This window comes from Heptranchias perlo, chromosome 41, assembly GCF_035084215.1.
Source record: "Heptranchias perlo isolate sHepPer1 chromosome 41, sHepPer1.hap1, whole genome shotgun sequence".
Lineage (NCBI taxonomy): Eukaryota > Metazoa > Chordata > Chondrichthyes > Hexanchiformes > Hexanchidae > Heptranchias > Heptranchias perlo.
The window spans coordinates 13,766,912-13,783,110 of NC_090365.1; the positions used below are offsets into that span (position 1 = coordinate 13,766,912).

At 40.2% G+C, this 16,199-nt stretch overlaps 1 protein-coding gene across 1 annotated transcript in view; it reads right to left on the reverse strand.

Moving 5' to 3' along the window:
- Positions 1 to 408: 408 nt before the first annotated feature.
- The window catches only part of LOC137306075 (ras-related protein ORAB-1-like), a 32,404-nt gene continuing 16,613 nt past the window's right edge, over positions 409 to 16,199 (reverse strand). Inside the window, exons 3-6 of the mRNA XM_067975140.1 lie at positions 12,090 to 12,185; positions 9,330 to 9,425; positions 7,517 to 7,648; positions 409 to 5,472 (exon numbers count right to left, since the gene is read on the reverse strand). Coding sequence (XP_067831241.1) covers positions 5,272 to 5,472; positions 7,517 to 7,648; positions 9,330 to 9,425; positions 12,090 to 12,185 — 525 coding nt within the window. The 3' untranslated portion in view covers positions 409 to 5,271. The remainder of the gene's footprint in view (positions 5,473 to 7,516; positions 7,649 to 9,329; positions 9,426 to 12,089; positions 12,186 to 16,199) is intronic.

Consider the following 16,199-nt stretch of genomic DNA (forward strand, 5'->3'; position numbering starts at 1 on the left):
TTTCCTCCTCCCCTTCCCCTCTGCAGTGTAAACAAGTCATGGCATTTAAAACTAACTGGAGTGGCATATTAGTGGTTGGGATCAAGCACCAGAAAAGGTCATTAGTCACATTTAGATCTGCCCCAGAATGAGATTTCCACAACATAAAATCAAGTGATATGCTGAACTATATACAAAATTGAGGTAATACAATGCACAAGCTCAGCAAAGTCTACAAGAACATATGACAGAACTCAGGAGTGAAAATACATGTAAATTTACATTAGTCCCAGGTGTGTACTAATATTTTGCATTTAGTACATTTTCTTCTATCCAGTACTACCACAGTTAAAATAATGTGGGATTGGTGCTTATTAGGATAAGAATCCAAGCAAGTTTCTTTGCACAAAACAAAAACTAGACAATGAGCAGAGGGAAGTTGACTTTATTTTTGATCTCCACAGACAGCAACAACAAGAAATCCAAGAAAGTTGGTCTCCATCTTCTCATTCAAATTTCAGGACATGACATTTACAGATTATTCAATAAACACTGGTACCACTTCAGATCAATTATGTACCAACATTTTTTGTTGGTGGGAAAGGAGACTTTTGGGGGAAGTCCACAGGTACATGTCCAACATTAGCCCACTAGCTCTGGCATGTTCAAATTGTATGATTTTTCAGCCAAAAATTCACTACTGCTGGAAAGGGCAAACTTTACTGAAGTTCACATTTCCCCTTTGGTTAAGCTCATTGCCAGCAAAAAAAGGACCAGACAGCTATTAAGAACCAACCAGAATAGCCCATCACTAGTCAACTACTGGAATTGTATTATACATATTGATGCTTTGGGAACTTAGTGGTTTCAGTTGTGCATTTTTCCCAGGTTAATAGTGAGGTCAGAACATACATATAACCAATTATTTGGCATCACAGCAAATGTCAGTACAAGATTCCAATACAAGAGCTGGGATCCTTTAGAAAGGTAATTTTATTCTTTGAAAAATCTAAACTGTGCTCAGAGCAGCATGGGGCTTTTCAATTCAGTGCATGTTTGGGATTTGTTAAAATTAAAACTACTAGATATTTGGTCCACTAAATACCAATTTGAACGGATCAAGTGTCTACAAATGAACACTGAACAGCTGGGAAAGAAATGAGTCATCACACCCTCTACAATAGCTTCAATCAGATTAACTTTAATGTTTAACTTTAATGTTTAAGTTCCCTATTAAAATGTCAACATTTCCTAGCCCAACTAAGGCATTTTAAAAAAATGTAAGTTTTGACCAAGATTGCTGCTGCTTTCCCAAAGTCCTGGACTTCAAGGCTCTATTTTCTTTTAAGAGGGAGTGTATATTGATGGGGTTGGGAGCAGAAGGCTGTGCGCTCTGGAAGGAGATTGGGGGAAGTGTAATACCAGGACTGCCAGCATCAGTCAACCCAGGACTGGAGTAGTTTATGCAAATATTCCATTAAAAGCACCTTGGTATCATTCCTAATACTGGAGTCCATCAAAAATGGCTGCTCAGATTAAACAGAATGGATTATAAAGTGGTAGAATAGTGCAGGATGGCAGGAAACCAAGTACAGTGTAAAAGTCTTAACTGACCCAACATATCTGCCCAATAAAAAGGCATTGCCTATTGAGTACAGTATATTTAATAGCTTTGTTAAATATTTTTAACTAGTGCATTTGGGATTAAATAGCTAACAGTGAAAGCAAGGGTCAAAACTAACAAGGGTTAGAAAGCCAAAACTCCCAAGATTCAGGAGCCACATTACTGCTAATGAGATTATCTGCACAATAAGTGGTCAGAGCATGTAAATCCAGTCCCCATTTAAGTACACTGAAAAGTGATTAGTTCTTTCACACTTTACAAAGATGAAAAAAACCTACAGATCTGGCCTTGGGCTTCTTGAAACTCAAGGGTCTGTGGCAACACAACTACAGTAAAATCACAACCTGGAACTGCAATTAAAACTTTAAAAGCAAAAGCAGATATGCTAATAAACTTATTCATAAATAGCTCAGATGATCAATGTACTCTAGAAACGTGCATAAAGTGAAGTTTCTAAAATGGTTTCACGATGGCTGCAGAACATGTGATAAATAAGCAATCTGTGGTTATTAAGCATTACTCAAGCTAGTCAGTGGCAGACTGACCCAGGGCTGTGGCCAAGCCCATCTAGAATAGTTGACCTGGATCTCAAACTAAATATACAATACAAGGTTAATCACATGCACACAAGACCCCAAATCTCTCACCCAAGATCTTGGGAGTCTCATGCACTTACAATTGTCCCATTGAAAGTATTTCAGGAGTCTCAAATTTACAAACTGTAACAAATTAGATTCTTCAAAGTGGGTGCTCAGTTCTTATACAGACCACATGCAGGAGTGATGCAACCATGAGGGCTACAGCTAGTCTACTAGCAAAAGAAAAAATCTATAATTCATAAAAGCTGGAAAATATTAAGTGAGGCTGTTAGATAAGTGAATGTGAAATACATGTATAATACAAAAAGATCCCTATGCAAAAACAAAAATCATTGAAATATTGGGTTATTCCTTAGTGCAGAGAACTTGTGCAACCACATCAATGGGCCATTAGTTGCAGCAGTTGGAAATGTGAATTTTAAGGATCAAATTCCCAGTTGCTTTAACACATCAGTAATTCTATTTAAACCAAAACAGAAATTTCAGAAGGCACATGAGAGCTGGCAAAGCGCAAAAAACTGCTTTTAACCAATCCAAAAATCACAAGTACCAGATTCATGACTGACCAACCAGACCACTGAAGCCATGTGTGCTTCCAGTGTTTAGTTTTAAGCTCCAGTTTGATGAGACACTTGGGAATTACTAAACAAAGCAGCAAATTGCTGCTCAAGGGCTTGACTCATCTACTGAAGGAGTTCAGAACTAGATCATCAAGGTGGTGTTTTGGGGGCAGGGTGTAGAACCTCAAGCAAAAGAAAGTCAGATGGCTTAATACCAGATAACCAAGTCAAGTTAGATTTGCCACTAATACATGGAATTAGTTATCTTATGGTAAAACACTAGTCTGGGTACACAAATAGCTTAATTTTTCACCATCTGGATCAAAAGTAATAGGAACAAAGCTACTTTACACAACCAGGATTGCTCATAGTAACTGCATACTAGGTGTACAGACAGCTCTTGAACTCGAGGCCACATCTGTAATGCAGATGAACTGGTAATTTTGCATGCATTAAGATTTAAAACTGTCCCTTAAACCTGCAATTTATCAGAATGTTTATTCACTGTGGCAAGCATAAAGTCATCCCCAGCATCCAAATCTTACAAACTAGTTTCTTGCACCATTTGCTTCGGCACAAAAACTTGTCCTTCCAAAGCACTCAAGTCAATTTAAGAGGTATAAATCCCTTCACAAATACAGTATGTGCCCATTGCAGCAAGAATTCAGACCATATCATCTACACAGGATGGTGGGAAAAGGATAATTTGAACCTGTGCAAACACCTCTCAATTTAATAGACTGCACTAAGTTGAAATGGAGGGCTGGGGAGAAGATGGGAAATAAACATGGCACTAGGGAAAAAAAAAAATCACTGGATCATCAGCATTACACTGGCCACAATCTGAGACTATTCCAGTGATAATCAATTGACTGGAGATATTAACCTATTTTGGGCTCATTAGATAAGCATTTCTGGCATCTTAAACAATTCTGCAATGATATTCCAGTTTGGACTTTTAATGCCTAATTAAGATGGGAGGATCACTAACAAGACTTCAATTATATTTGAGGTAAAGTTTTAAAAAGATTGGTGGAACAAGCTTGGCCAATCTGATTACTTTCAAGATCCAATGGTTGAAGCAAATTATATTTTTAAAACTTTCCAAAACAATTGGGGTATTACCCATCAATAGCCTTCCCAGCCTTGATTTGCCAAAAAGTTGGCTCAATATGGTTGTTTTCAACCAATGCTTTCCAGCATACAGACCTCCAGCAGAGCAAACACCCGCAGATATCCATTCATCCTTTAATACTGCTCATCTTCAGACTTAAATCACATGTTAAATCAGGTCACATTCACCATGGTCTTCAAGTATAACTTACTTAGTCCTGATTCAGGTACAGGCAGCCCCTGATCCATTTGCCAGTCCAGCCCACATTACTTTTGTCTTGTCTATACTGAAAGTACTTTCAAAGATTGTGGTTAACCATACAAACTTTAGCATCAAGTGACTAACTTACTAATTAGCTTAATCCATGCAACATCATGTAGCCCAGATTAGCATCTGGGACATTCAATGAATAAAGTGAATTATTTCATGTGGTGTATTAACAGATTTAGCATCTCATTTTAACCCTGAGAAGTGGTCAAATCTGCAATAGATTAGTGACTTCAGGGAATGGACAGGCTAAATGCTATACTTCAAAGTTCTAAGTGCACCAGACATCTAAATTGATGTGAGCGAGAGTTACAACAGAGAAGGATCACAAAAGTTAGGCTCAGTTTGGCCTCTTATGCACTGGCTGGCTGCTCACCATTATGAGCATGTTTAAAAGGTGATGGCTACAATGCAACCTAGAAGAACAGCCTAGTGAATGTGGGGTTTCAACATTTGATGGTATGCAGGCAAAACAAACTGAGCATTGAGTTTCAACAAGTTGAATAAGCTTAATAATTTCAATTGGGGAAAATTTGAGACTTCAACAGCTGCAATGCAAATAGCTGGAACAAAGTCAGAATTCTGCAGATTCCATTCTATATTACAATGAAGTTATAAGATTAAGGAGGAGATCATTTCCTAGAACTTAAAGATTAGACCAATCTTCAGCCAGATTTTATAAATTTCAATTTCCTTCACTTAATCCCACAACTGTCACTCCCAATAAGAGAGTGCTGATGCACCATTGCTAGTGCAAGATTCTCTTATTGTAGCTGAACCTTAAACCTGGCCATCAGATGCTCATTAGTTTTGACCCCAATGCAACAAAAACCTTTGATGAGGGGGTAGAGGGAGGAGAAGTTGACCACTACAAAATATCTTACAATCCAAGTGTTTCAAAACAGCAGTAGACAAGACCTTTCAAGATAAAGTTAACCGTATGAAGACAATGTTTCCTGGAGTTTCCAATTGGTCTCAAGTCCATTTGGACAGAAAGGGTCTGCCAAAAAAATGGGCACGAATCAATGGGCCATTATATTAAAACCATTATGGTCAGGAGACGAATGCTGTAGAAGTTTAAATGCACTGTGCAATAGGAATGGATCTGTCTCTGCTGGATGCATGCTCTTAGCAGCAGCCACCTCCACCACTGCCTTGCTTTAATGGAGTGCTCTGGATTCGGATGTTAGACTTCTCATCGTTGTGTGTAGGACCAGTGCCCATGCGGTTCTTGATCTCTGCAGCCATTGTCACAAATGCCTGTTCAACATTGGTGGCATTTTTTGCACTGGTTTCCAAAAATGGAATTTGGAGAGAGTCGGCATACTCCTACAAAAGGATAACAAGAGCATTACTTTAATTTCACATTCCAAACCCAGAATTCATCAGAAAAGATCTGGTCTGAAATCCACAACCTATCAATGTAGAGTCTAAGTCCTGGAGCTCTTGGGCATTTGCAACAGTCAGGTCCTGCACATAACCAGAACTCTACATTCATAGTCAATCACTTTTCTAACCTGAATTAACTGACTGGGATTACACAATGCAAGCAGAAATTTAATCAGTTTAATATTCAAGGCAATCATTCTAAATTTTAGTTACAAACCTTGTAATTTATGATCAACATTAGCAAAGCAGAGCACAGGATGCTATTTTCATTAGAATCTGCACCCTATTTGGACAGTTTCTACTGCATTTCAGTTTTATGCACTTTAAGAGCAGCATTTTGGACATTTCCAGAAGAATGATGCTTCATGATCACTATAGATGCTACACAAACACTGCTTCTATTAATTACATGATAATTCATTTAAGGAAAATATTTGCCCATTAAATTTAGCAGAGCTCTAGGGGCTCATTGAGTTTATTCAGGGAGTGGCAATGCTGAACTACACAGACCAGGAAGGTTGAAGATTTGACCTAGTCTGTACAGAGTTAGCTGATCTCAATGGTAGGAATGGTACAGTTAGCCTCAGCACTGGCAGGAAAGCAAAGACAAAAGCCAGGATAGAAGGCTAACAAATCCAATAGCAAGTATTCTGAATTGTGTTCCAAAAATCTAACTTGCATTTTATACAGGTACATTGCTTCTCCATCCTGCAGTGCATTTTAGTAAGAGTTAGGCAACTAATTACACCCACTGTTGCAAAATCTGGCCTGCAGTGTATTCAGCACTAATTAATTATGGCTTCTATTAACAAAGGGGTATTAGTGATTCTAAGCTACAGTTTTCATTCCTGCTTATCTTAACACTTGTTTAGGCACCAAATCACATTGAAAAATATCTACAAGATCCTGCTGCAATCTCTAATTGGTGCTGCTCTAAAGCCAATCAGGATGAACTCATCTGCAAACAAATATTCTATGTCATTGTACAACTAGAGTGCAAGACAGAATCTATCTAGAATGCACTGAGATTTAATGATTTTTGCAACAGCTTTTTCAGAAATAGTTATTTGCCACAATAGAAACCAAGGGAGAATCAATCCCTATCCTTGTGTAATTTCACCACTCCTTGGCAATCTTTGATTAGTGTATGGATTAGATTGTTAGCAAATACCACAATTCTCAATGTTACCTGGAAATAACCTAACTATTTTGACTGCCTCAATAGAGTTAGCTGTTCACTGCTGGATATCGAGTTTCTATTTAAAGTTTTGTGCCCCCATTAATCCCATAATGTAAAGCTAGTTGCTAATAGCCTGAAGTGACCAGTGCTTCCTGTGCAACAGCAAAGCATCATACATCAAGCAAAGAATGGTGATGTCACTTAGTAAAAAGCATTTGTGCCAGTATGGATTGTGCATTACTCAACCACCAGTGCTGCACTCTAGTCTTCTAGAGATCAAAATACAATTTCCAGACTTAGGTTTGAATGACAAGCTACCTGCTTATTTCACATGCACAGAAAAAGCATCTCACACCCACCACACAAAAATATCTAGTGCAGAAACCTTAATATTCAAACTCTCACTTCCCAATACCATTAACATTTTTGGTATCCACTCATCTTCAACCTTCTCTCTAGCAGAGGGTAGCCTTATGCTTTTTTTTTTTTGAGGGGGAAAGAGGGAGAAGAGTATTACTCATGCTCGACCAATAGAAAATAATTCACTGCAGTGAATGGCTGGAGTACATCAGTCTCCAGGATAATACCAGAGAGCTCAGTAGTGCTGCACAACTGGATTGCATGCAAAAGAGTCTAATATTTAAAAATTTCAAATTCAAGTGATTGAAACAACCTCTTGAAAACACAAATGTTAATATTCTATAAACCAAAACTGTACATAAAGAACCTCAAACTTGCATTAAGCAAGTGCGCTTACATAGCAAACTACTCAGTAGGCCCAGACAAACAAGGCTGCTTACATACCTTAGCTGTAGTGTAATCCACCACCTTCTTAGTAGTCAAGTCACATTTATTTCCTACTAGTAATTTGTTCACATTTTCACTAGCATAGCGAGCTATTTCCTCCAGCCACTGCTTAACATTATTGAAGGAATCCTGCAAATGTGGGAAGAGGTCAAAATTGCTGAAAATTAAGCCTGGAATGACCCATGTATAACAGCAATATTCAAGTACAGTCACCTGATGTGCATGCAGTTTATAACCTTCCCAAAGTGCTGGCAAGTGTTATCCATGTAGTTTTACAGGCAGACAATGTTGGCATCATACTCAACCTCAGCACATCACTACAATTATTACATCCTCCATATCCATAGAAAGACCATTTGAAAGTGGGGTATTAGTAGATTCATAATCAAAGCCACAATTCACAGTATCACTTGATGAATAGACAAACACTTTACAGGTGAAGGGCTACTGTGGAAAAGCTCAAGTCAACAACTTTGGGAGATGTGGTTCTACAGGCACTGGCAATCATCCAAGTGCCAAATATTTACATGGCTCTCTAATGGGACTGATTAGATAGAAGATTGTCCTAAATTTGTTGCACTTAATTCTGTACAAGTCCCCTCAATTGTAGCAGAGCAGGAGAAACCTTTTACAAAATAGGGTTGAGAGCCTGTGCAACACTACCAGAGTTAGTGATTGATGTAGAGATCATGTCAACATTCAATAGGTTGGATGTGTGACTGAAGGAAAGGAAGATAAGGGAACAGTCAGCACATGGGATTAGAATTATTGCTTGTGGAGGATAATCAATATGGACTGGTTTGGTCACACAGCCTACTTTAGTGCTGTAGTTTTTGTGTCCTGACATACTGCCCAGCAATCAGGAACACTTGGCAAGTTGTTCTCCCAGTCTAGGAACACAGGCTCATTGTAGTGTTGATTGCCACCCTGGTTGAATTCAGTAGAGCAAGGATCAAATCCAGGATCTGGCTCAGTACTGAGTCAGGCAAGGCAACCTTTGCAAACCAGTCTGTAGTTACAAGAGCACCTCTAGTTGTGCAACATCTTGTTCACAGACAAATAATGGACTATTTCTGCAGCATGCCCCATTCAAACAATTGCATGGACAAGGTGAAAGTCTGGAAAAATGCAAATCTAGTGCCTCAAGTCAAAATTTAGAAGCAGACTAAATGCTGGTAGTAACCATAGCAACAACCTTCAGGATTCTTGTTACGGGTGTTCCTTTATTCTTGGCATTATAGTACCTCTTACATCATTTCCACATGTGGAATAGCCCTCACTATACTGATGCCTCATTACGTAATCCAAATCAGATGTTAACTACTGGACTTTAGCTCAAAAGGCTGTCTTCAGATTGCAATTTGATGATTAACCACTGGTGTTGAGCACAAATGAGTGCCCTCAAGTTGCTTTCTGAAAGGCAGTAGCCCTTTGGTTTTTGGTTGAGATTTCCTAATGTAGTCTCATGTCATTGTCCCAAGTGTATCTCAGGGACTTTACAATGCTTTCCTTTCTCAAGCTTACAATCTCTTCCTACTTCAAATAAAGACCAGCTTTGCTCCCTTTCTTCTCCTCCTTACCCCATGATTTCAGGAACTAAAATGCATCCATCATAAACCAAAGGGTAGATGTGATATTTACATCATAATAGCATTACATCAATTGCCCAGCTCAAAATACAGGAGGATTAGTGAGTAGAAGCAATCATTCCATTTATATTAAAGATGCCCTTCTAGCTTCTATTTTCTCTAATCCCCAGCCACACCCCCCCCCCCCCAAAATAAAGTTCTGCAGGCTACAGCCATCCTACCTGATCTGTAACATCATACACAATAATAATCCCATGCGCTCCTCTGTAGTAACTGGAAGTGATGGTCCTAAATCGCTCCTGTCCTGCTGTATCCCACTGAGGAGAGATTACACATGTTAAATCAGCTCAAGTTAATAAGCTCCCAATCATATGGTCTATTAGTGCAGCAACACTGGACACAGCACTTCAGAACCAGAGTTAAGCATGAATTGCATAGGTGACATTAAGAAAAAGGACTTGTCTGTTACAGGATGACAAGTTATGAAAATCAGCTTCAATCCCAATATATTAGGGAGACCATGTACTGCTATAGACTCCTGCTCAACCACTCCCTCCTCCATCTCTGGTCCTCTGTAAAAGAAAGGCACACTCCCCCCGATGATTTCTCCTAATGGCCTCCAGCTTCACCCCAAGTCCAAGGGGAGCAAACAGGACTGTACTGGCACATAACTGGTTTAGCCAATCACCAGATCTATCTGGACCACATCAGGCATCAGGCCTTGCACTCCTTTGCTAAAGCCACTACTCCAGGATTCTCTAGATGCTAGATAACCCCTAGCTTCATTTCCCCACTACCAACCATCTCAACTGCTTGTTCCACCCTCGAGGAGCTCATGGACTAGTTTGTCACTAAGTTGGAGACCATCTGATCAGCTGCCTCTGCTACATGCCCTTTCCCCACCAGCCAGACATTTTCCAAGTTCCCCCTTACCCTAAACCAGAACTTGTATCTTCCTAGTTTCTCCCCTCATGCCCAGAGTTTCTTAACCCATTCCCACTAAAAACTGATCATCCAACTTCACTTCCTGGTTCCCTTACTAGCTGATAATGTAAATCATTCCTGCCCCTTCCAAAACAAATCACCCACCAATAAAACCAAAAACCCACCCTTGATCTGTCCTTGCACACTACTGCTCCATCTCCATCTTTTCCTTTTTAAAGTCCTTAACATGTCACCTTCCAAATCCATGCCCATCTTTCCCATAACTCAATTGTTCCAATCAGGTTTCTGCCCCAGTCATAAATGACACCCTGTGACTGACTGGTGCACTATTCCTCATTGTCAAACACTACAAAGGTTGAGAGAGTCAACCACACCATCTTCCTTCAATACCTCTCCATTGTCCAGCTCCGTGACTGGCCTCACTGGGTTCCACTCTTATCTAGCAACTTGCAATGACAGTATTTCCAGCAACAGCTCGTCTTTGCACCATTACCTCTGGTCTATCCTTGGCCACCCCCCTCCCCAGCCCCTCTATGCTGCCCCTTGGCAATATCATCCAAAGATTTGTGATCAGCTTCCACGTGTACACTGAGTCCTACTACCTCCCTTGACCCCTCTACTGCTTGTGTAGTCAGACTCCTTGCCCAACATCCAATCCTGGATGAAGATAAATTTCCTCCAGTTAAACATTGGGAAGACTGAATCCATTATCTTCTGGCCTCCATTCAGACTATCCTCACCACTGATTCTAATCCCCTCCCTGGCCACCATCTCAGGTTGAACCTGACTGTTTGCAATCTATTTGACCCTGAGCTCTCAGCCCCATATCCTCACAAAGATGTTTACCTCCATAACCTGGCTCAGCCCATCTGCCACAAACATTCATCCATCTTTAGACTCGACTAATCCAATGCTCTCCTGGCCAGCCTTCATCCTCCACCCACTTTGGCTTATCTGAAAAACTCTTGCTCACCAACACATGTTAGCTCCAGGTGCCCTAGCAACTCATTTAAAATTCTTATCCTAGTGTTTAAATCCCTTCCATGGACTCTCCCTTCCCCCATTTCTAACTGCTCCCTTAACTTAATAACATTACTTCTGTTGCTGTGTACCAAATGTTTGCTGCAGTAAATATCTTTTAAATAGTTGACAGTCTCTTGGAACTTGGGAGTGCATTTGCTTTGAGGGTTCCTCAGAAGTTGCATCGATAGAATGCACAATCTGCTAACTTGTATCTGATACTCGAAATACATCTCAAAATTCTGCAACTGTCCTTGGTTTTAAATCTCTGCCTCCCAATTATTCTCTGTACAATGAAAGTCCCAAATGGAGATTCCCCACAGTCAGACTGATTATTGGCCAGGAGCAAGTACAGTCCAAATCAGGAACAAAGTCATTCTTCCCCTTGAGTGCTGGTGGTGTGCACTCAAGAGCTGGCTTTGGTGCTACTTGAAGCAAAACCATCACAGCACAGCAAGTGTAAACACACCAAGTTAGCAACCAAGTCTCACCTCACCCTACTGCAGATAATTGTAAACAAATTTTACAACACCAAGTTATAGTCCAGCAATTTTATTTTAAATTGCTGGACTATAACTTGGTGTCGTAAAATTGTTTACAATTGTCAACCCCAGTCCATCACCAGCATCTCCACATCATTACTGCAGATAAATAAGGGCACAAGTATTCTTATGCTTCCAGCCAAAATAACCCCTCCCACTGCATCAACTCTCACCTGAGATTCTCAGAAAGTGGCCAGTTTGGAACTTAAAATCCTCTTAACTTGACTCCAGCATACAACCTGAAAAGGCTGGGTCAGATTTTCTTGTGATCTGTTTAAGTCTTACATTATTTTGACTAAATTTGATGAAACCATAATTGTCAGGTACACTTTACCACATCAAGTTAAATACAAATAAAATTAGTGACTTTTCCTTTAACTGGTGTGCTTACAACTCAAAAGGGCAATCAATATTTGCACAAGCCACACTCTAGTTTGGATCCAATTGTTGAAGCTATATCAAAGTAATACTTACAATCTGTAGCTTAATGGTTTTACCCTCTAGTTCTATGGTTCTGATTTTGAAGTCGACACCAATGGTACTGATGTAGCTTTCTGTATATGTGTCATCCTGGAAAAGAAGCCAAAAAGTAAGGGAATGAAGAGGGACGGTGGCAGATTGTCCCCTGCTCACCAACATATCCCCTCAGGTGGTGAATGATCAGCAGGCAGGGTCAGACTGCTTGACCACAGTATTTCAATCTTTGGTACATGACATCTACTAGTTCAGGAGAAAGCCTCTCAGCCAGCAGGTACAAGACATTCAATTATTGGAGTGTATAATTAGAACAATCTCTGCCCTTCTCTCCCTCCCCCAAAGAGTGTCCCTTAAAATTGGGTGGCACTTTTTTCCATTTAAGTGGTATTGGGCTTGAATACGACCATTTGAGAGGAGTTTTCTTTCATCGTCATTATTTGGCTTGGTGATAGCGTTTTTAAAAAGCTACTTTCAGCTCAAAGTAGTCAATTGCAGGAATGGCAGTGTTGAAATACTGGACAGATAGAGAGGGTTGTTGAAGTTTATTTGCTCTAGGTGCACAAGTTTCCTCCTCAATTCATGAAAAGGAATCATTTTTTGGCTCAGGTAAAGTGATATGAAACCAACAGCCCAAGAATTGGTGTACAATCATCTGATTTTCTCTTCACCACCACCCCTGACAATTTTTTTTTTGGGGGGAAAAAAAAAGAAGAGAGTGATGTGGTAGGAGGAATATTTGCATTACAATGCACCAAATGCTTTGATTAAATGCTGAAGCTGGACCTAAATTCTGAGGCATGGAGAAAGGGAGAGGAATCCTTAGAAGGAAACAGTTCTAGATATTACTGCAAGGCTCAAACCCTACTGGCTGTGGTCAGGGTGTTTGGCAAGGAGCTAAAACTGCTGAAGTAGAATTTTGGAACCCCACAGTTGCAGAATCAAATCTGAAATCTAAACAAAGGAAAGTCCCCTGGCTGAGAGCCATTTTATAGAAATCTGCAGAAGTTCCCATTAAGTTGGGGCAATGAGGTGATACAACACACTTCTAGTAATTAGTATGCACTTTTAAACTAATGTTTAAAATAAGAAAATTCACAATCCTTCTGACCCCTTTAAATTTGAAATGTCTGCATAAACCATTAGAAATAGTAACTCCATGCATCCTGAAGGTTTGGAAACAGGATAAACAATCAATTGTGAATAGTGAGGAGGATAGTGACAGACTTCAAGAGGATATAGACAGGCTGGTGGCATGGGTGGACACATGGCAGATGAAATTTAACGCAGAAAAATGCAAAGTCATATTTCGGTAGGAAGGACAAGGAGAGGCAATATAAACTAAAGGGTACAACTCAAAGGGGTGCAGGAACAGAGAGATCTGGGGTATAAGTACACAAACAGTTGAAAATGGCAGGGCAGGTTGAGAAAGCGGTTAAAAAGCATATGGGATCCTGGGCTTTATAAATAGAAGCATAGAGTACAAAAGCAAGGAAGTAATGAAATTTTATAAAACATTTGTTTCGACCACAACTAGAGTGTTGTGTCCAGTTCTGGGCACCACACTTTAGGAAGGATGCGAAGGCCTTAGAGAGGGTGCAGAAAAGATTTACTAGAATGATTCCAGGGACGAGGGACTTTAGTTTCATGGATAGACTGGAGAAGCTGGGGTTGTTCTCCTTGGAACTGAAAAGTTTGAGGGGAGATTTGATAGGTGTTTAAAATCATGAAGGGTCCAGACAGAGTAGATAGAGAGAAACTGTTCCCATTGGCAGAAGGGTCAAGAACCAGAGGACATAGATTAAGGTGATTGGCAAAAGAACCAAAGGTGACATGAGGAAAAACTTTTTCACAGTGAGTGGTTCGGATCTGAAATGCACTGTCTGAGGGGGTGGTCGAGGCAGATTCAATCATGGCCTTGAAAAGGTAACCAGATAAGTACTTGAAAGGATAAAAATTGCAGGGCTACGGGGAAAGGGCAGGGGGAGTGGGACTAGCTGGATTGCTCTTGCATAGAACCGGCATGGACTCGATGGACCGAATTGCCTCATTCCATGCTGTAACCTTTCTATGATTAGAAACAAGACTGGGTAGCATCAGATGCAACTCATTCATGTTAATCCAATCCCTGAACAGTACTGAATACACTAAAGACTAGATAAGTACATGAAGGTGAGATGAAGTAAGGAGAGGAAACTCATATGAAGCATAAACCAGTTGGACTGAATGAATTTACAGCACAAACAGGCCAATGTAATTTATTTTAAGAGGCCTATTACACTTAAAATGTACACTTAGGGAATGCTGAATAAATTCCTTTTCACTAAATTTTATTCTGACTTATTTTCATTGGTCAGTGAAATGGATGTTCATTTTTTTTGGGGGGGGGTGGTAAGAAGCAAGGAGTGAGTCTAGAGTGAGGTGCTGACCACAATACAGGTCCTACCGACCCACATTACCTTCCAGTTCCCCCAACTTAAAATTCTGATTTGTTTAAATCCCTTCTTTGCCTTGCCTCTTGCCATCTCCAATCTCCACCAGCCCTGGAACCCCCTCAGCTTACTGTTCCTGACTCTGGCCTCACCTTGTTTCATCATTGGCAGCCATCCCTTCAACTGTAGGTCCCATGTTCTAGAATTCCCTCTCTTCAAAATCCATTTCTGACCAAGCTTTGTCACCCCTATTTACTCAGTTACTGGCTTGACATCCATTTTTGTTTGATTATGCCTTTGAAGCCCCTTGGTGTGTTTTTCTAATGTTAGTGATAAAGTGCAAGTTGCTGTACAGACAGAAGCCATCCAGAGCACTTCTACAATCATTTAGGTAAATTCAGTTGACTTGTACTGCCAAACACAGCAACTCCAAACAGTCAGTCCAATTATGCCATCAAATATTCAAATGGGTGGAGAAAGGAATGGCACAAGGATGTTAATTTGAATCAAAAGAGATTAACCAGTCTAACCTCTGGTGAGCAAATTATTGGAATCAATTCTGAGGACAGGATAAACTCACTTAGAAAGACAAAGTAATCAAGGACAGTCAGCATGGATTTGTTAAGGAGAGGTTGTGTCTGACAAACTTGATTGAATTTTTTGAGATGGTAACAAGGAGAGTCAATGAGGGTAATGCATTTGATGTAGTCTACATTGATTTTAACAAGGCTTTGACAAGGTCCCACATGCAGACTGGTCAAAAAAGTAAAAGCCCATGGGATCCAAGGGAAGTGGCCAGTTGGATCTAAAATTAGTTCAGTAGCAGGAAGCAAAAAAAAGTAATGGTTGAGAGGTGCTTGTGAATGGAAGGCTTCCAGTAGGGTTCAGTAGTAGGTCCCTTACTTTGATATATATTAATGATTTGAACTTAAATGTAGGGGGCATGATTAAGAAGTATGCAGATGATACAAAAATTGGCCGTGTGGTTGATAGTGAGGAGGAAAGCTGTAGACTGCAGGAAGAGATCAATGGACTGGTCAGATGGGTAGAAAAGTGGCAAATGGAATTCAATCCAGAGAAGTGAGAGGGAATACACAATAAGTGGGAGGATACTGAAAAGCTGTAGAGGAAGTGAGGGACCTTGGAGTACATAGCCACAGATCCCTGAAGGTAGCAGGACCGATAGATAAGGTGGTTAAGGAGGCATATGGAATGCTTTCCTTTATTAGCCAAGGCATAGAGGAGCAAGGTGGTTATGCTAGAACTGTATAAAACACTGGTTAGGCCACAGCTCGAGTAGTGCTTACAGTTCTGGTCACATTACAGGAAGGATGTACTAGAGGGTACAGAGGAGATTTATGGAGGATGTTGCCAGGACTGGAGAATTTTAGCTACAAGACTGGATAGGCTGGGGCTGTTCTCTTTGGAAGATTGTAAACAATTTTACAACACCAAGTTATAGTCCAGCAATTTTATTTTAAATTCACAAGCTTTCGGAGACTTCCTCCTTCCTCAGGTAAATGTTTCTCAGCCTCCTCTCTTTGGAAGAGAGGAGGCTGAGAGGTGATTTAATTGAGGTGCCTAGATAGAAAGGACCTATTTCCCTTTGCAAAGAGGTCAATAACCACAGGGCATAGGTTTAAAGTGATTGGTAGAAGGATTAGAGGGGAACAGAGGA